Consider the following 20,744-nt stretch of genomic DNA (forward strand, 5'->3'; position numbering starts at 1 on the left):
GAGGAGAGAGAGAGAGGGAGAGAGGAGGCATGTGGCCCTTCTTGGGGCCCCCTCAGTGGGCAGAACCTGGAAGGTCTCTGGGCAGATTGGCACCTGTGGGGGTGTCTCTTGGATGGCTCCACCCAGAGGGGCAGAGCCTGCCCATCCAGCTGGGCAGCCATCAACCCGCAGGGTGACCACCCCACCCTTTGGGCTTCAGGTCTTGGTGCAGGGATATCGTTCTACCTGTGGAGAGACCCCAGTCATAGAAGACTCAATTCCAGGTGCTCTGGAGGCTTCATGCATCACCAAGGGGATGCCCCCAGAACAAACCAGAACCCTCCATGCAGAGACCCCACAGAGTGGGCAGCAGAAGACTCCCTGAATCTCCTCACTTCCCCAGGGCCTGGGCAGAGCTCTGTGCCTGTTCTATGCCCTTGAAGGACAAGAGAAGACGTGGCCTCGCCCTCTGGGAGAGGCACCTGATGGCCCCAATGTGGGACAACATGCATGAGGAGGTGGCAAGCTTCAGCAGAAAGAGAGGGTGGCCAGCAAGGCTGGCACATAGGGTGCTTCCTGGAAGAGGTAGCCTGATGACATGGAATAGAATGTGCCTGGGGCCACCAAGTTGTAATGGACCCAACTCCCCACTGGTCACCTCCCTCTGGGAACATCAGATAGAATGTGCCCCACTGCCTCCTGGGACAGACAAGGAAACTGAGGCCCAGGAGGAGAAAGGCAGGAACAGTTAAACCAGTGAATAATGGCAGAGCTGGTTCCCAACTCCTGCCCTCCAGACCTAGCCGAGCCCCCCATCCACAGAGTCCCCCAAATACAGTCACATGCACCCATGTTTGCTGAATTTTACTGGGGGAAAAAACCCCCACAGGATTCAAGAAATCTGAGAGCCTGCCACCTATCCAGATTGCCCGGGTGGTGCACAGGGCCAGCCTCTCTAACTGGGAATCTGTCCTCTGCCTCTCTAACTGGGAATCTGTCCTCTGGCCCCACCGCAAAATTATGGTAAAACCCACATAGTGAAGGCCACCAGCCAGGCTGGGTTCCAGCTGGCCAGCTCCCTTGCCTGTCACAGCCAGTGCTGCCTCTATCCCAAGCAAGACTGTCTGGCTTGGCGCCTGGACTCTCAGCAACATCGTCTTCAATGGGCAGGAGGGAAACCACGAGAGCATGTGGCGGGCGTGGTTCACGTGGCCCCAGCCACAGGCTGGAATCGAGCCTAGGGGCCACTTTGCCTGTGGTGTATTCTGGGCTGAAGGTGACGCCCCATCCTCCCACCCCCCTTAGAAAAAAGACAAGTCTGTCATCTCACCAACTTAATACTGTGGGTGTTTTTCATTTCACTCATATATTTTTCATGGTTATAAAGGCTGCATGGAGCAGTTTGTGGCCTGTGTTTTAAGGTTTACCTTGTCCAGTAAGCATCTTGGGCATCTCTGGGGCCTTCTCAGAGATGATACTGGCAGGTATGCAGGATTGTGGTGTGGATGTGCTGCAATCTGACCATCGGCCCTTTCTGCCAGGTGGATAGCACTGCAGGGAGGGTCTCTTCTGAGCTAGGACTCAGGGTAAAGGCTCAGGGCTCAAGGGGAGAAGGAGCGACATGTCTGGGAGGTACATTCAGTGTAGAATGCTCTTATTTTGAGAGGCCTGTGGGACATCAGGGTGTGCTATCCATCTGAGCTGTTAAAATTCTAGCCCTCTGCCGGATGGTAGCTGAAGATGGGGATGTAGGGCACTTCCTGGGATGCCATCCTGCACCACAGGGCTGGCAGCAGGGAGATGCAGATGGGGTAAAGCACACAGCCAGGGGCAGGGGGGCACAGCAAGGGCAGGAGGCCTCTCAACCTTTCCCCAGGCTTGGCAGGGCCCTCATGCCCCTATGGTCCCCAGGCCCCCAGGACCACAATTCCTGGGACCTTCATGACTGGCCAACCCACAGATGTGAGCATGGTGTCCCTGAAGCAGGGTCAGGACCTCGCTGTGACCCACATTAAGAGATAGGTGACAGATTTCAGTGTCCCCACCCTGGTGCTCACCCACATACCACTATTCCTTGTTTGAGTGTACCCTGAGTCAGGCCCCTTCTGTCTCTCTCTGGACCCCAGTTTGCACACCTGTGCAGCATGTGAGGAGCTGAGGGGAGACTGGAAGATGAACCTGAAGCCCAGACTACAAACAAGAGCTCAGGGGGTTGATGAGGCTGGGTATAACTGGGACCCCTCCTGAGAGCCTTTCTCAGCAGCTCTGAACAGAGGCCTCCGTCTGTCTCCTTGAGGTCAGGCAACAGGCTGACAGTGCCCAGCCAGGCATCACCCTTCCTGCCACGCTGCTTCTGGAATATTCACTGCTGGCACCTCCTCCTCCTGTTGGTGCTTTTGAAAGGACATCTGGGGCCTGGCCCCAGTGACCTTCTCATTGTTGGTTTCAGGATGCTGGGCTGGGGTGAAGCTTGTGGCCACTCCGTGGAGACAGATGAGGCTGTGGAGGGTAGAGATTCATGTCCGGCCCCGCTCCTGACCTGGATCAGATGCCTCCCCAGATCTAACTGAACCCACATCTCAAAGGCAGCCCTGGAAGTCTCCGGAAGCCTTGGGGTCCATAAGCAGAAACCAGGGGGAAACTGTGGATTGCCAGATCCAAGGGTTTGGACTTGAAGACCCAAAGCGTCTCCTCAGCAGCAGGGAGGCTTTGCAGCTCTGGGACTTGGAGCCAGATGCAGCCTCAGTGACCCAGAATTGGACCCCCTCCCAGGGCACGTTTCTGACTCAGCAGGTCTAGGGGTCGCTGAGAACTCGAGTTTCTGACAGGCCCTATGGTGTGCACACTGCCAGCCCAAGGACCACCCTGGGAGGACCCAGCTCTCACCCAGCCATCTGGCATGTCAGCTGGGAAAACGAAGCACAAAGACAGAGGGTCCTCCAGTTGCAGGTGAGGTTGACCAGCCAGGGGAGATGTGGGGGCCACCACACGTATCCACTTTTGATGACAGTTCTATGATGGAAATGGGCTGAATGGGGTTAATTTACTGATTTGATTTATATCTTGCTCATCATGAACTTCGTGTCCCTGTCCCCCAAATTCACACGACAAAGCTCTGCCTCCCAATGTGAGGGTGGGAACTTTGGGAAGTGATGAGGGTTAGATGAAGTCCTGAGGGTGGCTCCCTGGTGGGACCAGTGTCCTTACGAGAGGAGGAAGAGACAGGAGGAACTCGCTCTCTATCTGCTCTGTGTGGGCACAGAGAGGAGGCAGCTGTCTGTTGGCCAGTGTCTTCCTCTGAGCCGTGGCCTCGTGGTCCAGGAGGTCCCTGGGTGCCACCTCTCCAGGTTGTGCGTGTTGAAGTAAGTCATATAGCAGGCTAAGCCAAGCTCACACAGGTGATGGTGACAAGGCAAGTGGGCCAGGGGTTGGGCAGTGGCTAATGGCAGAGGACCGAGCAATGGAAAAGTTTTAGAAGGAAGAAATAACTAGCCTCTGGGAGAGAGAGGCACCAAGACATGAGGAGAGGTGATCCCGGGCAGGGGAGCCAAAAAAGCTGTCTAAGGGGCTTGATGACCAGCCAGTGAAGGCAGCAGTGGCTTGGACCCTTGAGCTGAACATGGAAGGCCTATCAGCCCATAAGGTTCTGTCCCTTCAAGTCTGAGAGAGAAGCCCTGTTTCATGAACAGAGGAGGGAGGAGTAGTTCAGTCTACATTGCCGAACAAGTGACCGGACTTAATGCTTCAGACTGCATGCACTCATCAGCTCACCCTCTGCAGGTCACAGTCTGGGTGGCTTGTCTGGGTTCCTAGCTCAGAGTTTCATGAATAACCAAAGTGTCGGCCAGTCCAGGGAAGAACTTGCTCCCAAGTTCTCTCAGATGTCAAACTCAGGGCCTTGCAGTGAGGGGACCCAGTCACATATGTGCAGCTGTTGGCCCCGGTGTCACAGCTCCTAGGGATCACTTTCTGGCCCTGAAATATGGCCCCTCCATCTCAGAGCCAAAGCAACTCCAGAAGGCTCTGTCCTCACTCCCAGAACGCTTGGTTAGATGAACTCGGGGCGGGGGCTCTGATTGACATCTGCCACCAGCCACACATCTTGCCGATATTGCAAGCCTGATCTGTCATCTGCCTCAGTCTGGGCAGTGGGGTAGAAACTTGGGGCTACGTCAGAGTCTGGGCTTGGTGGGCAGTGAGGCAGGGAGAGCAATACACTGCCCCCCACAGCACGCAGACACTCCAAGCAGCCTCAGTGCCAGTCCCCGGGACAGGGGGTGACATCTTTATTTGCGCCACCAATAATTGCAGTAGGGCTGACCTTCAATTATGAACACAGGCGGCAAATTGCAACAGCGTTCACAGTTTCTGATCCATGTCACCAGGAGAAAGCAGATACTTTCATCTCAGATGACAGTTGGGGCAGAGTTTACAAAACGCCTTCCCGCTCTCAGCCCAGGTGTAAGCTCAATAAAGACGCACACTTGCTCCTGAATTATAAGCATGTGCTGTGACTGCAACCGCGTCAGTCTGCCGTTTCCTCGTACCTGTTCTTTCTTCTCCTCTTGGTTCAGGACAAGAGGGCGGTCCACTGGTCCCAACACTGTGCCCACTTCCCCTCATGCTCACTGTCTTGCATAACTGCCATGTGTGTCAAGATGGGGCGCTCACCCTGTACAGAGCCACCAGCCATAGGCGGCTGACTTCACCAGTCTCTGTGGACGTCCTTTCCCTGTCCATCCACTGTCCATCCACTTGGTTCTGCCTCTAGTCCTTAGGAGACCTGCAGACAGACCAGTACATGGTAGTCCCAGGAGACTGGGCCCCTTGCAGCCACTGCTGCAGGTTGAGGCTGCACCCCATCCTCCCATTCAGCCCCCAGCCCCAGAGCCCCCACCTCCTCCTGGAAGGCTGTGGGAGAAGAGAGTTACAGACTGTGGTTTTCCAAATATGAATTGACTGGGGACAGCTACCTTCTCCTTAGTTAGAAGTCTGGATCCTGGGTGTGGGGGGTAGTGTATGTGCAGTGGGAATGTTTTCCCAGCTTTATTGAGATGCAGATGACATGTGACATTGTGTGAGGTTCAGGTATATATCGTGTTGATTTGATACATAGAGATGTTGCAAAATGATCACCACATAAGATTAGTGGACATGTTCAGATTTTTATAATTTTTTTTAATAATGCAATTTATCCTTCAAGGCCTGGCCAAAATCTGGTGGCCTGATGATACCCCTCGGCCCTTCCCCATCCCTCCTCCTGCTCGGCAGCGGCCCCGCCTTCGTGGGAAGGGAGCCCCCCAGCTCTCAGCTCTCCTCGGGTAGGATCTGCTTTGCCCAGGTCCCCTTGGCCACCCAGCTCTTGGACAGAGAAAACTTTCTGAAAGCAATTCAAGAAATTAAAGGGGCTGGAGAGGCATGGGTTGGTGGAAGCTGGAACAGCTGGAGTGGCATCTGTGCTGGCGGCCGCCAGCACCCTGGCCTCTCTCGGGGAAGTGACAAGCCTGGGCTTGCCCAGAGGAGGGCCAAGAGGAGGCGGGTGGGAGCTGACTCAGCACCCCCAGGGATGAACTAGGGAGAGGCTGTGAACTTGGGAGTCCCACTCTTCTTCCCCCAGAGCAGTGGCCTGGGGCGTGAAGGAGGCAGGGTGGGGCCGAGGCAGTGCAGCTCTGTGCTCTGTGGAAGCTCAGGGTTCTGGGGTGGGTGCCTCTCTCTTTCTCTACCCCCCACCCATAACATATCCTGGCCTCACATCTGGCCAGTGGCCAGCACCTTGAAACTGGCGAACACAGGGAGACAAAGTCCTCTTTTCTTTCTGTCTGAGCAACCAAATCAGGACGCACACTGAACCAGTGAAGAGAAATCAACTCTGAGTGAATCTTCCTTCTAGTGTGAGGTGGGCTCCACTGTGGGAGGCACCGTGGGAACTGCCGAAGGAGCCCAAGCCACAGGGCTTCTCCCCTACCCAGCTCCCGCTGGGCCACCTGCAGGCTACGTGGTTCTCAGGGCCCCTAGCCCTGCTCCCCTCCACTTACTACAGAAAGTATCACCCCCACATTGGTGCTATGGTTCCAGGTCAGTCCTGCTAGTGCTGAGTGGGGATGGAGCATGTGGTCTCCCGGATGCACCACCAAGAGGATTTTGGTCCCTAGCCCTCGGCGCAGAGCCCCCAGCACTTGTTTCTTGCTGGACAGTGTCCAGAAGTGGGGACGCTTGGGGTGGCGATGGAAATGAACGTTGATTTCAGCTTGGGGCAGGCAGAGCTGTCCATACAACATACGCGTCGACCCAGGCCACGTGGTCCTTGGGGCCAAACAAGGCCATCTAGTGGGTGGGTGGCATAAAAACCAGCTGGACTGGGCTGAACAGGAAGTAGAGGTAGAAGTTCTGAAGGAGAACCAGGGGCTGAGTATTTCGTTCTCCCTTTACGGTTCTCTGTGCCCAAGTGGCCAAGAGTGGCAGAAGGCATGCAACTTATCCAAGGTCTGTCCCATCCCACTGCCCCTCAGCCTCCCCCTGTCCTCCTACCCCCACCCTGTGCTGGGGCACCTGGCCAGGCCCAACTTATCATCCCAGAGGCCTCACCCCAACTAGCTGGGTACCCCTGAGGTCAGAGATAGCTGAGCTCAGCCCATCCACTCATCCACTTAACCCATGCTCATCCATCAGGAAGCCAAACAGCAGGTTGGCACAGAGGTCCCCAAAAGGTGAGGGAGACAGCCCCTGTGGTTCCTATTCAGAGCCATCAATGCAGGGCAAGGTATGGGAGAGCCAGGTACAGGTCACAGGACACTTCCAGAGAAGAAAGACCACACAGGTGGGTGAGAGCTAGGGGTGGGGGACTGGCCTTTCTGGAAACTTCGAGATCCTGGAACTGTGGGGCAGGCATGAGAGAGAGACCTGGGATGGTTAGGCCCAGCCTGGCACCCTGCACTCACCGAGCTCCGTAAGGAATGAATGAGTGAGTCAGCCCCTGCCGTCACATGCCACATCAGGATCATAGACTCAAATGGGGGCGAGGGGAGGCCTTCGATGTCTGGTGTGAGGTCAAGGTTGGTCTGCAGCTCATGCAGGCAAGACAGGAGCACGCTGGGGTACCAATGTGGGGACATGTAGGCTCACCAGGAAGCCAAGAGTCTGGTCTGGAAGCACCAGGCCTCCCCCAACACCAGGGACAAGGGGCCAGTCAGCCATGGGAAGGAAGCTTGGCTTCACTGGGGCATCTGGTTACAAGGTGGGAGGACACTCCGGAGGAAGACAGGTTTTGAGTCCTGAGGGATGTGCATGGTCGGAAGAAGGGGAGGGCGCCCAGGAATTATGGGAACACACAGGCTGTTGAAGGGTTTGTCCAGGAGTGTACAAGATGAGAGGACACCATACGTGGGAAAGACTGTGTCCAGGACCCCAGGGAGAAGTTGCCTGCTCTCCAGCCAGCTAACTAAGGTGGAACTGTGTACATCCTGCCTGCCAAGGAGCAGGGGCCACGGGGGTTGCAGGAGAGAGAGAGAGCTCGGTGTGGCATTGGGATGAGTGAGACAAAGCCCTGCGCTGAAGACAGAGGAAGAGTGTGGGGAGGCTGGTGTGGCCGGAGTGCAGGGCTTCCCAGGTATGAGAGGTGAGAGCTGGAGAGATCCAGATGCTCGCAGGACTACGCAATGAGGAAACGTCTTCTGTGGCACGCAGGCAGCAGGCACTCAGCAGCTGAAGTGTGCGGGCTTCGTGCCTCAATGCAAGGTGGCCTTTGAATATTTTGGAGACTTGAGAAGGAAAGATCACAGGATCTGCTTTGTACTTCCAGAGGACAGGTCTGTTTCTTACTGCTCTCATTGCAGCTGAATGGCCTGGAGTTAAGATTTCGAGTAGGACTTACCATATATCAGTGTCATAGTGTGGGTGTGTGGTTGCTGAGAGACAAGCCTTTGTCCTGCCTTCTCACGGGGGCTCAATCATCCCAGGAGAGAGGAAGCGCTAAATAAGAAGAACCTCTAGGAATTATGGCCGAGGCAGTAATAAAGCTGCCACTGACTCAGTCTCCTCAACAAGGAAGGAGAGACAGGCCTCCCCATCTGGAGCCCAGCTAGCAAGCTACAGCGAGGGCCCAGGATGGCTCTGGATCTGAGCCTGTACGCCCCGCAACGGGCAGCCCAGAAGAAGGAGGGGACAGGTTCCCCGAGGAGGGAGGGGACAGCGCAAACGGACCATGGCCTGAGTGAGTGTTGGCACCTCTGTGCTAACAGCCAGCAGATCTCTGGGGACATTGTGTTTAGAAGCCACAGATGCTGGTCCACTAGAACCACCCACCCAGCGGTCCTTTTGGATCCAGGGCCTCCCCCACCACACTGAGGGTCTCCACTGTACCTTCCCAGAGACCAGGCAGACCTTCTGTGATATCAGCAGTGGATGGAAGATAAGATTATACAGCCAGGCACAAAAAAGCAACAATGGCCATGCAATCATTCGCATGGAACATCCACACCTGGTGAAGGAGGTGCTGAGATGCAGAAGAATTAGGCAGAACTCTGCCTACAGGAGCTACCAGCCACTGCGGAGATTGTCACATCTAACAAGTGGCAGTACCACGGAGCACCCACTGTGGAGATGGACACATCCACAGGACGCAGGCTAGTGGGGGACCTGCTGCAGATATGAACACGTCTACAGGTGGCAGGACTATGCATCACCTGCCTGCCAGATGAGGGAAGCTCTCTCTCTCTTATTCTGCCAAGCGGGCCTGGTGGTGGTTGAAATCGAGGTGCAATTACATACAGTAAAACAGACACGGTTTAATCAGTTCTGACACAGAAACGTGTGTGTAATCAATACCTCCATCAAACACAGAGCACTCTGTCACTCTCGCCCACTGTGGTCCATAGTGACTGAACTGTCCCATATCTAACTCTCCATCATAGTAACCTCAGGCCACATGTGGCTGGTACCACTGAAAAACCGAAATTTTCTCCATTTTAATGTCATTTTACTTAATTTAAATCTATAGGCACCCGTGGAGAGTGAGAACTGGTGGTGGGCCGCACTCCCACTAAGCAGGCCTCCTTGCCCTCCTCCCCAGGTCCCTGGCTGTTGGGCCCCAGTATTCATCTCTGGGCATGCAGCCCATCCTCTGTGCCAGCATCCCGGGCCTGGTCCCCAAGCAGCTGCGCTTCTGCCGGAACTACGTCGAGATCATGCCCAGCGTGGCAGAAGGCCTCCGGGTCAGCATCCAGGAGTGCCAGCACCAGTTCCGCGGTCGCCGGTGGAACTGTACCACCGTCAACAACAGCCTGGCCATCTTCGGCCCCGTGCTGGACAAAGGTACGCCTTCCGGGGAGGTGGCAGCCTATGGGTGCAGCAGGCCCAAGCCAGGTGCCCGGCTCTGCCTTGGTGTCGTACCTGTCCCCGGGCATGGGAGCGGAGTGTGTGGGTAGTGCTGCACAGACCTGGCAACGCTGGCGTCTCTGACGTGGGTCCTTCCCGTGGTCACTGGATCTGGGAGCCTCCTGGAGCTTGGGAAGGACATTGAATCGTGCAAATGCTTCCTGCTTCCTTTCCCCAAAAAGAAATTGCATGGTTCCAGGGGGACACTGCAGGCAAATCTTGGAAAGAAAACACACACACAAAAAAACAAAAAACAAAAACAAAACCCACACTCAGGAAGAGAAAGAGTTGGGGGGCCAAGAGGCACATGGCGAAAGCTATCCAGGGTCCTGGAGCCAGGGGTTATTTGGGGGAGGAGAGGGAGATGAGATTGGCTGGATGTTGGTTAACTTTTGGTGAAGAGCAAATTTTCACAAAACGTCATGGTTTAAACAATGATGATGTGTCATAGGTCCTGACAGATCAGACTGCAGCACCTGCAGGCAGGATTAATCTCTGCCCCTCAGCCATCCCTTTCTCTCCATCTGGCAGCCAATGCTGCTGTCAGAATACCCATGGCCTCAACACGTCGTAGCCTGCGCTCCCTTAGACATGGGACCCACGTGCAAGTGGGGAGGGAGGGAGGTGGAGAGAGAGACCCCTTTCACTTAGCAGAATGTTCTCAAGATTCATCCACACTGTAGCATGTTCTAGCACTTCATTCCTTTTCATGAATGAATAATATTCTATTGTATGAATACGCTACATTTTATTATCCATTTATCATTGATAAACATTAAAGTTATTTACACCTTTGGCCGTCGTGAATAGTGCTGCTATGGACATTTTTGGACAAGTATCTATTTAAATGTCTGTCTTCAAATCTTTTGGAATGGACGAGTAAAATTGTTCAGCCTCAGGATAATTCCATGTTTAAGTTTCTGAGGAACCACAATACTGTTTTCTACAGCAACTGCACCATTTTACATTCCCACCCACAATGCAGGAGGGTTCCGATTTTTTTCTACATCTTTGTCAATACTTGTTATTCTCTGTTTTTTTCTTTAGCCATTCCACTAGATGCAAAATGGTATCTCGTTCTAGTTTTTATTCACAATTCTCTGGATGGCTAATGATGCTGAGCATCCTATTATGGGATTATTGGACATCATATGTCTTCTTTGAAGAAATGTCTATTCTAATTCTTTGCCCAGTTTTTAATTGGGTTGTTTGTCTTTTAGTTGTTGAGTTGTTAGAGTTATTCATATATTCTAGACTCTCATCAGATATACAATTTGCAAATATTTTCTCCCATTTTGTAGGTTATCTTTTCTTTTCTTTTTCCTTCTCCCATTTGATTGGTTGCCTCTTTTTTAAAATTAAGTTTATTGGGGTAACATTGGTTAATACAATTATATAATTTTCAGGTGTACATTATCATTTGACATCTGTATATTCTATTGTGTGTTTACCACCCAAAGTCCAGTTTCCTTCAGCTACCATATATTTGATCCCCTTTATTCACTTCACCCTCCCTCTAACCCCTATATTTTACCCACTTTACCCTTTTTACCTCCCCCCTTGTCTTTTCACCTTTGTGACAGTGTCCTTTGATGCACAAAAGTTTTAAATTTTGGTGAAGTCCAATTGATCTATTTAAATGTCATATCAAAGTAAGCATTGCCTAATCTAAGATTACAAAGATTTACTCCTATGTTTTCTTCCAAGAGTTGCAGTTTTATCTCTTACATTTAATCTTACATTTAATTTCTGTATATGGTGTGAGGTTAAGGTCCAACTTCATTCTTTTGTATGTGGAAACCCAGTTCTGATGATGTTGGTTCTAATAGTTTTTGCTCGATATTTTTCCATGTTTCTGTGGATGGACAGGCCCTTGATGCTCCCTACTCTGCCATTTCACCGATGTCACTTCGTACTGCCTTCTGAGACCTAGTCTCAGGGGCCATGCAGAGCCACATTTGTTGGTGAGGCAGTTTGAAGGCCCCACCTAGGGTAGGGGACACAAACAAACCCCAGTCCTTGATGGCATGTCAAGGTCACCTGGGGAGATGAGCATGAAGAATAGGATATGCACTGGTATAGCTGCCTCCAGAATGCAGAGGAAGAAAAGAGAACAAGAGACATCTGGGAGGAAGCTACACCAGATCCCAGGACTACAGGTGTGCCAGGGGCGGGGCCAGCTGAAAAGGGGTCCTGAGAGTGCCGCTGAGTGTTGCCTTGAGGGCTGGTAGGGCCTGACGGTGTTTATTCAAGGGCCTAGGACTCTCCAGTGTCAAGTGATCATGACCCTTCCCCCCAGGTGAGCCTGTGTTCTCTGGAGCAGGGATGGTTGTACCGCGTGACCTTGACTGGCAAGCCAGTTCACTTCCTGGAGTGTCAGTATCCCCGTCTATAAAATGGGAGGATAATTGCTACTCGGCCAACTTCACAGAGCTACTGGTTAGGTTAATTACATAGCAGCTCCCCACAGGGATGGCCACTGCTGTGTGTAGATAGAGTTAGGTCCACAGGGCAATGTGGCATATCAGATGTGTGGGGACATGTGTGTGTGAGTGTGTATGTGCATGCATGTGCATGTGTGTGAGAATATAGGTACATGTGTGTCTGTACCTGTGTGAGTGTGTGGTGCATGTGTGCATACATGTATGTGCTGTGCACGTGCATGGGTGTGTATGACTCTGTGTGTACTGTGTGCCCATGTTTGAACATCTGTATAGTATGTGTACATGTGTGTTGTGTACACGTGTGATGTTTATGTGTATTACATGTTCAGTGTGTGCGTATACATGTGTGATGTGTACATTTTTGGTGTGTTGTGTGTTCATGCATATGTGTATCCCATGTGTGCAAGTGTGCATGTGCATTGTGCTGTATGTCTGTGCACATGTGTGTGCATGAGCATGTGTATGTGCATATGTGAGCAAACATGTATATCGTGCAGTTGCTGCCTATGTGGGTTCCATGCTGTGCCTTGACTGGTGGTGTGTGGGGCAGGGAGGCATGTTCAGCACTTGCGCCATGGTCAGGAGGCCCCAGACAGGGCCCCAGTGCCATCTGGGTACCTGGTTGCAGAGCCTACATGGGGGTGCCTAGGGTTCCCACTCCCCCAGATGAGAAAAAGAGAGCAGGAGTTTGGGAAGAAGGCAGAAGCCTTTACTACCTGTAAAGGCTGCCATCCAGTGGTGGATGAAGGCTGTCTTGAATGGAGTTGGGCCCCACCTGGAAGCCAGGGAGGGAAGTGTGGGTTTATTTCTGGGCTCTATTCTATCCAATTGGCCCACATATGCATCCCACTGGGGCCCATGCCATGCTGTCTGGATTACCATGGTCCTGCAGGAAATTTTGAAATTGGGAAATGTGAGTCTTCCAACTCTTCTGTTTTTCTGGGCTTGTTTTGGCTATTTGGGGCCTCCTTACCATCCCATATGAATATTAGGATCAGCTTGCCAATTTCTGCAATAAGCTTGGGATTTTAGGGCTCGCATTGAATCTGTAGATCAATTTTAGGAGTATTGCCATCTTTACAATATTGTCTCCTGATCCATAATCATGGGATGTCTTTCTATTTATTTAGGTCTTCTTTAATTTCTTTCAATGATGTTTTATTATGTTCAGTGTACAAGTCTTGCACTTCTTTCATTAAATTTATTCCTAAGTATTTTATTCTTTTTGAAGCTATTGTAGGTGGAATTGTTTTATTAATCTCATGTTTGGATTGTTCATTGCTGGTGCAAAGAAACACAGTTGATTTTTAATATTGACCTCATACTCTGTAACCTTGCTGAAGGCTTATCAGTTCTGATAGATTGGGGGGGGGCATTCCTTAGGATTTTTGTGTCATTTGCTAATAGAGACTGTTTTTCTTCTTCCTTTTGATCTCTTTATATTGGAGCCTCCAGGACAATATGGAAGAGCAGTGGGCAGAACGGGCACCCTGATTTCCTCCTAATCTTACAGGAATAGCTTTCATTCCCTCACCATTGGGTATGTGCACTGGTTTCACAGCTTTCCGAGTGAGGAGCCTGTTTTCATGAATAGGTAACATGGAGTGTGGGGGCAGGGATTTGATATTATGTGTCCTTCCAGTTTTTGCATTTTTTCTCAGTTAAAAATCACATAGCAATCTATCATTGAAAAGTTTTAAAAATCTGTCAGCTCATTAATGACTCAGTTGGGTTCTCTTTCATTCTGTGGAAAATGAGGAATTGGAAGCACCAGATTTATACAGGATTTTGAGGTCCAGTTGTTGTAGCCAACGCCAGGCTTGACACGTGCTAGGAAGACCAAGAGTCTCCTCTTAGGCCAATGGGAGAGGATGGCCCTGGAAGGGAAGGCAGGAACGTAGGCAATGGTGCTTTGGAGCTGCCAATGTATCTAAGGGCCTTGGCCCATTTCCATGCTCCCCAGGGATATGCAGACTGGCCGCGAGACCCCTGGGATAAGTCGTTGTTCCCGTAGGCCACAGCATAGCCCTCAGTGGACACGGGCTCCGTCCTTTCCTTATGTGTTCCGACATCTGTCCCATCACCCTCCACTCCAGACCCGCAATACTCCAGTTAGCATCTCAGACAGCAGGGCGGTTGAACCCCTGATGTCTGCCCCACGACCCATCCACTCTCTTCTGCGTTTCTCGCCCGTCCGTGGTGCTGAAGCATCCTGCCTTCTCCTGAGGCTTGTCCTGCTCGCCGTGTGCCTCAGACCTTCCCTGCTCTTCGTGTTACCTGGCTCTATCCACACTCTGCTAAGGCCTCCATCTCCTAGACAAGAGCCGGGCCCTGCCTCTGCTTATGGGTTCCGGTGCGCCTGCCCCTCCCCCCACCACGGGCAGCAGGCGCTCCATGGTACACGGGGAGCCCTTGGCAGCTCAGGGTGCTTAGTAGGGAGGTCCCGAGCTGGTGACTGAAAGACAAGGTGTATGCCTGGATGTCCCCATGAGGGCTGACTTCCCAGGGGAGGTGGCACCTGAGCTGGATCTCAAAAGGTTTTCGCTCTATCTTTACAACCTGTATACGGTACTCTCCAGCACTGATCAGTGTTTTACACTGAGCAGTAAATTGAATCCTCATACTCATCAGATGAGAAAGAGAAACTTCCTTACAAGTGAGGAAACTAAGGCAAATGAAGGGCCAGGCTAGGAATCCTGAAGATGCCCCAGACCACGTGGGGTCAGCAGAGACTCTCCAGGGGAGAGCAGGTCCTGTAGGTGCCCAAGGCCTGCCGGAAGAGCAGACAAGCCATAGGCTTCTGGGCTGCAGCTCCGGGGACCCTGTAACTTCCTCGAAAGCCTCTCCTGGGAAGTCTAGATACCAATGGGCCTCAGGGACACCCATGTGGCTTCAGTGTCCCAGCCCCTTATACCCCCACATTCACTTTCCCTGTGTCCACTCTCCCCATATCTACTCTTCCTATGTCCACTCCCCCACGTCCACTCTACCAGGTCCACTCCCCCACACCCCCTCCCCATATCTACTCTCCCCACCTCTACTCTCCCACATCCACGCTCCTGTCTCTGCCCCTTGCTCCCTCTGTCTCCCCTGTCCAATCTCTCCCTCCCCTGCTCCTTCTCACATATCCCACCTCCTCCTTTTTGGGCTAGTTGACAATCGCCTCAGCCCCCAGCCCTCACCACTTGGTCTAAATGGGGCAGAGGCTTCCCTTCTCCCCTTCACAGCCATGGATCATTGTGGCTGAATGGGACAGAGGAAGGAGACTGCCAGGTGTCCCCGAGAGAAGCCAGCCTGGGAGGCCATTGTGGAGGCCCCCACAGCTCCCTGGCTGTGCTTTCTGTAATCAATCTGATTGGATTAGGGTCAGGGCAACCCTAATCGTGTCAGAGGTCACCCAGGCTTTGTGGTGGGCTCCACAGGGTGCCTGGCCACCCCTGCTGAGGCGGCTCTGTTGAACAGAGCTTAACACCACCTGCCTGGCTAGCTGAAGAGAGGGGCCCAGCCCCGTGTGTGAGCGTGAGTGAGTGTGAGCACGTGTGTGTGCAGGGTTGTGAGGATATGAGGGGAAGAAAGTGTGCTCATAGCTCCTGCTTCCAGCATACACACACACACACACACACACACACACACACACACACACACACACACTCCCTCTGCCTCTCTTCTTCCCTCTATCTCCCTTATCACAAACCTCCCCACACCTGCTTGGCCCAGAATCGGGGTTGCAGAAGGTGGGGTTGGGTGACAGAAGTGAGCCCCGGCGTGGAACAAGTGTCCCTCTCCTGCTTCGAAGGCAGCAGGACCACTCAACCTGCATCGTGGGGCAGAAAGCATTTGAAGAATTTTGAGAGCTTAGAGGCTAGTGCAGAATGGCTACTTATCTGTTCCCTGCCCCAGGAAGTTCCCTGTGCACCCAGAGGGCCAGCTTTCCCCAGAGCTGGCCAACACCCACTCTTGACCTCACAGGGGTGAAGGGGTGGGGAGACTGAAGGGCAGGGAAGCGGGTCTCAGAGCTCAGACCTCAGCAGACCCCTGGAGGAGAACTACCCAAGCTGAGCCCAGGGAGTGAGCACAGTGGAAGCAGTGGGCTCCAGGTCCGGGCCCGCGGTGGAGGCTCTCCTCTGGCATGTAGCTTTGTGAGCAGCTGGGTGGGACATTTTACCTGAGAGCAATGGAAGGGGCCTTGAGGAGTGAGTTGTCCTTGGTGGGGAGCGGCCCCCCGCTGCAGCATATAGTGACCCCAAGCACTTGGCGCCCTTGGTGCAAGCAAGGCCAGGAGCCTGTCACGTTAGAGTCCTGGTCGGTTCCCCAGGACCCCTGAGTCCCTCAGGCAAGGTCTGCAGGGTCAGTCAAGTTCTCAGCAGGTATATACCCATCCCCAACCTTGTAGCCCTCTGCCTGTGCCCTTGGTTGGCCTGGGATAAGTTTCCCCAACCCCAACCTTCCTTGTTCTTCTTGGGGATTGGGCTAGGGAGGAGCAGGAAGGGGATGAGCTGAGCCCCTTCCCTGGCCAGGCTCCAGGCGGTGGTCTGCTGCCTCCATGGGAGGCCCCAATGCAAGAGTGGGCTGGTCACAGGGCTCAGGAGGGGCTGGAGAGGAGGCTCCTGAGGGGGACTAATGTCTCCAACCCAGGTTATGACCCCAGACCTCCATCGGAAAGTGTTTCGGTGTGCAGTGGCGGGGCCGGGGGTTGGGGGGGCTCCCCGTATATCATTAACTCCCCCCAGTGGGAGGGGGCGAAGGCGCCAGAGAAGCCCTGCAACACCCCACTGCGCCAGGCTCCGAGCACAATGTGCCCGCCAGGACGACAAGATTAAGCACAGAGAGAAGTGAAAATGCTGCTGGATTCACACGCCCGAGGGCCGTGTTCGGCGTGTGAACAACGCTCCCCGCACATACCTCCCGGTTGCTATGACCGGCTTGCTATGGCCTAATCGCCGACGAGGGGGAAATTCATATAAAATATCGCAGGCCATTGTGGGCCTAACGCGGCGTGACAGTGGCTCACAAAGCCAGATTCATTAGCCCCAGCAGGTAATCAGGACACCGGCCGGGCTACCGACAGGGCGGTGTCAGGGGCCGTGGCCACAGTGGGGCGCCAGCCGCATTCCGCTCTCAGGTGGCTCCGTCGGGATGCAGGATTACCAGATGCCATCGCGACCCCCCACCCCCACCCCCGCTGCCCAGCTCACTCTGGGACCAGGGAAGGTAGGCAGTGTGGAAGCGGGGGACGCTGGCCAGCTCTCATCCAGCAGAGCCACAGGCCATCCCTTGTCTTGGGGAATTGGTGGAGGGAGAGGTGCCAACCCACTGAACACTCTAGGAGTACCCTCAGCCCCTCACCTGCTGGGTTGGCAGAGCCTTGTAGAGTCCCCAGGCTACCAGGGAGGCTCGGAGAGGAGGCCAGGACCTTGTGTGTGTGCTGGGAGTGCAACATGATTGAGGATACCCCACTTCTCTCTGGAACTCAGGGACCCACCAGTGATGCTCTGCGGGCCAGTGGAGGCAGAGTGACCCATGGAGGACCCAGTTGAGGATACCCCACTTCTCTCTGTGACCCACCAGTGATGTTCTGTGGGCCAGTGGAGGCAGAGTGACCCATGGAGGACCCAGAGAGGCCTGAAGGTTAACACTGTCCAGAGGAGAGGTGGAGCCCAGGGGCTGCCCCCAGATGAGGGAGGAGGTCAGCCAGGAGGAGACTCTGACAGGCTAGTCCTGCACCTCCCAGGGAGGTCACATCCTACCCTGCCCTTGGCTGAGTCCCTACCTGGTCACCAGGCGACAACAACCAGGCCCGAGTTCCAGAGGCCAGTGATGGAGGGACTGATTTCATATACGGAAGGGGGAATGTGTCAGAGATCCCCCACAGTGGGATCCTCCCCTCCTACACACCTGCTGGGTCTGGCCACCATCTAGAGGAGGGGACTTACAAATCTAAGGCTGTAATGGAGCCTGGGGGCTCAGGCCAAGGATGCAGGGAAATCGCCTGGGACCCTTACAGGGATAGATGTCCCAGGCCCACCAGGGGGCCCACAGTGATGCACCACCTGGGTGACTGCATCCCTGAAGAGCTTCCCAAGGGGCCCACCTAGTGGACCCCACAGACAGAACTTCTCAGGAGCTCTATCTTGCTGTTCAGAGGTCACATTTAAATCACAGTCCCCTCCAGGAAACTCTACTGCCTGGGGTTCACCCTTGTTCTTCAGAAAGGCTACTCCAGTGTCTCCTTGGGCCAATGGGTTCCTCCCAGGAGCCCCAAGCTGTCCCCTCCTTCTCATCCAGTATTGGTGCCCCACAGCCTTCCCCTCTCAGGAGAGGACAGGTGGGTGTCCTCCACCCCACCATGGCAGTGGGTATGGGCCCAGCAGGGCAAGTAGGGTCTCAGACCCCTTGCTGGGGGTGCAGGAGCCTCTCCAGGGACCCTCTGCCTGGTCTCTGCACTCCTTGCTGTGCTGCCTGGGGCCTGTAGCTGACAGGCTCTGAGCCTCCTGCATGTCGCTGGGGCTGAGCAGAGGGCCCCTCTTTCTGCCCAGGCCTGTTCTCTCAAGAGTGATAAAAGATTCATGGCCCTGGCGGTGGGGGAGGGGGGGCAGCCTCCAGTCTGCTTTGCTATTGGTCTGGCTGAAGAAAGTTGGCTTGGGGACAGAGGTTGTGGCCTTTTTATCCACTTAGAATACAGTTGGTACTCAATAAATAGTTGCCAACTGACCAGCTTCATGGTGAAATGTGAAAGACAAGGCCCTTGGAATGATTTTTTGGAACTTTATTCAACGTATAGGACTTTAGAAATGTAGCCTCGTTTTGATGTTAAAAAATCTTTTTCTGAAATCATGATAGTTATTTTTTATATGTTTTGCCATCTCACAAAAAAGTAACAACACTTGGCAGTCCTCTTTCAGTTCCCAAATGATCTCTAGGACTTCACAATCCCTGAATCCAAACCGGGAAATGGAATTGTTAAGACTCCTTTAGTTCTAAGTTCTGGGAGGTGAAGTAACCACCAAAGCCCATCTCACAGTGACACTCGCCTACCCACACCAAGGGCTGCACTGGCCTCAGCTATGATTGGCCCCACCTGGCAGCTCCTCCTGCCTTCCATCAGATGCCCAGCTCTTGCCACACAGGACTCTTTCGCTTGCACTAGACTCTCCCCATCCAACCACCATTCATCTGTAATCTATCTATCCATCCACCATCCATCCATCATCTACTATCCATCCATTGTCCATCTACCAACCAACCACTATCCACCATCTACCATCTATCCATCATCTACCATCCATCCACCCTTTATCCATCTATCCATCCACCATCCACCTATTCCCCCATCCATGCACCCATCTACACTCTAGGCACTGTCCACTAAACATCTATCCATCTACCATCCATCCGCTATGCACTCATCCCTCCCATGCCTGCCCCAAAGCTCATGTTTCCAAGCCTACTGGGTGTCCTCATTCTCCCTACTCTCTCTTTAATGAACTGTAAGTTCTCAAAGGCAGATGACTCAACACAGTCTAAAGCAAAGAACCTGACTTGCAACAGCAGAGCCTCCTGCTAGAGATATGGAAGGGTTCCTCTGCTCAATTCCTAGTCCTGAGTTTAGTGTATAGCTCATTATAGACTCAGATCCTGAATGGTGGATGGATGAGTGATTGGATAGGTGGTGGATGGATGGATGGATGGATGGACGGACGGATGGATGGGAGATAGGTGGAAGGAAGGATAGGTCATTGATACTTTGCATGAACTCAATGAATAATTGCTAATGAGACAACATCGATTTTCTGGGAAGATGGTTTTCCTGGTGGAAGATGCTTGTCTTACAGAATGACTTTGTCATGCGATTTCCTCTCTTCTTCTTTTTCTCACCCTGATCTCAGTGTGGGAATAAAAGTCCTGGGCCTGAACAGAGCAGGCCTGAGGTAGCTGAAGAAGTTTACCCAGGGTCCACCCCAGAGACAGGGCAAACTGGCAGCATTTGTCTCCAAGCACACGCTCCCTCTTCCTCTCTCGACAGCTATTAGGAGGAACTTATTTTGCTGGTGAGGGAGGTGCCTTCCCATGCAGGATGGCTCCCCTACCCCTCTGGAGTCACTCTGTTGTGTAAACAAAAGCCAGTGTCTGTGGATAAGAACTTGGCTGTGAAGGTTGGCTGCTGGGCTCCAGACCCTCTCCACCCACAACCTCAGAGGATCCCTGTCTCCTCCTCTGTAAACTGAGGCCACTCTAGGCAGTGGGTTGCAAACTTCCTATTTGAAATCCCTGTGAAAATCTGATCAAGGTAATGGATTCCCTACCTAGACAAACTCATGAGTTTTTAGACACATGCTGTCATTCCTTCTCACAGTTGCAGGAGGGTTATGAACTCCAGAAACCTGCCCCTGGCCCCTGGGTTAAAACCACCTGACCTTCTGGGCAGTCTTCCTTCTGCATGGCCTTGGTGCATTTCAATTTCTTCTGAAAATAATTGTGGACTTAAAGACATTGCAGGAATGAGTACAGTCCCCCACCCAGGCCTCTCCCAGGACTGACATTGCACAAATCCAGCTACATCCGTCAAAACTAAGTTATCCGGGCTCTTGTCCTTTGTGCCCTGGAGGCTGGGAGAAGCCTGCTCAGGTCTCTAGGTTTGTCTGGTGTTCCCCTACACTGCATGAATGTTACGCATCTTTGGTGAGAAAACTTGGCAAAGAGGTGTCCTCAGAGCACCTCTTGGGAAGGGAAGTGTGTGGAGTCTTTCTGTCTGTTGCATTGCTGCTGAGGGCCACCTCAGTCTCCCTGGTCAGGGGGGCCAGCCAGTTTTTCTAGTGCTGGATCAGTATCTCCGGGAACCGCTCAGGCCCATGCCTTCACTTTTAAAATGAACTTTCTTTGCCAGAACAAACTGAACCACGTTTTTTCTGAAACATGAAGCAAAGGCTTCTTTTCTCCACAAACAAATTG

The 20,744-nt window shown here is 53.1% G+C and overlaps 1 protein-coding gene across 1 annotated transcript in view; it reads left to right on the forward strand.

Moving 5' to 3' along the window:
- The window catches only part of WNT3A (Wnt family member 3A), a 37,549-nt gene that overhangs the window by 6,122 nt on the left and 10,683 nt on the right, over positions 1–20,744 (forward strand). Inside the window, exon 2 of the mRNA XM_006923264.1 lies at positions 9,047–9,288. Coding sequence (XP_006923326.1) covers positions 9,047–9,288 — 242 coding nt within the window. The remainder of the gene's footprint in view (positions 1–9,046; positions 9,289–20,744) is intronic.

Source organism: Pteropus alecto, unplaced genomic scaffold, assembly GCF_000325575.1.
Source record: "Pteropus alecto unplaced genomic scaffold, ASM32557v1 scaffold78, whole genome shotgun sequence".
NCBI lineage: Eukaryota > Metazoa > Chordata > Mammalia > Chiroptera > Pteropodidae > Pteropus > Pteropus alecto.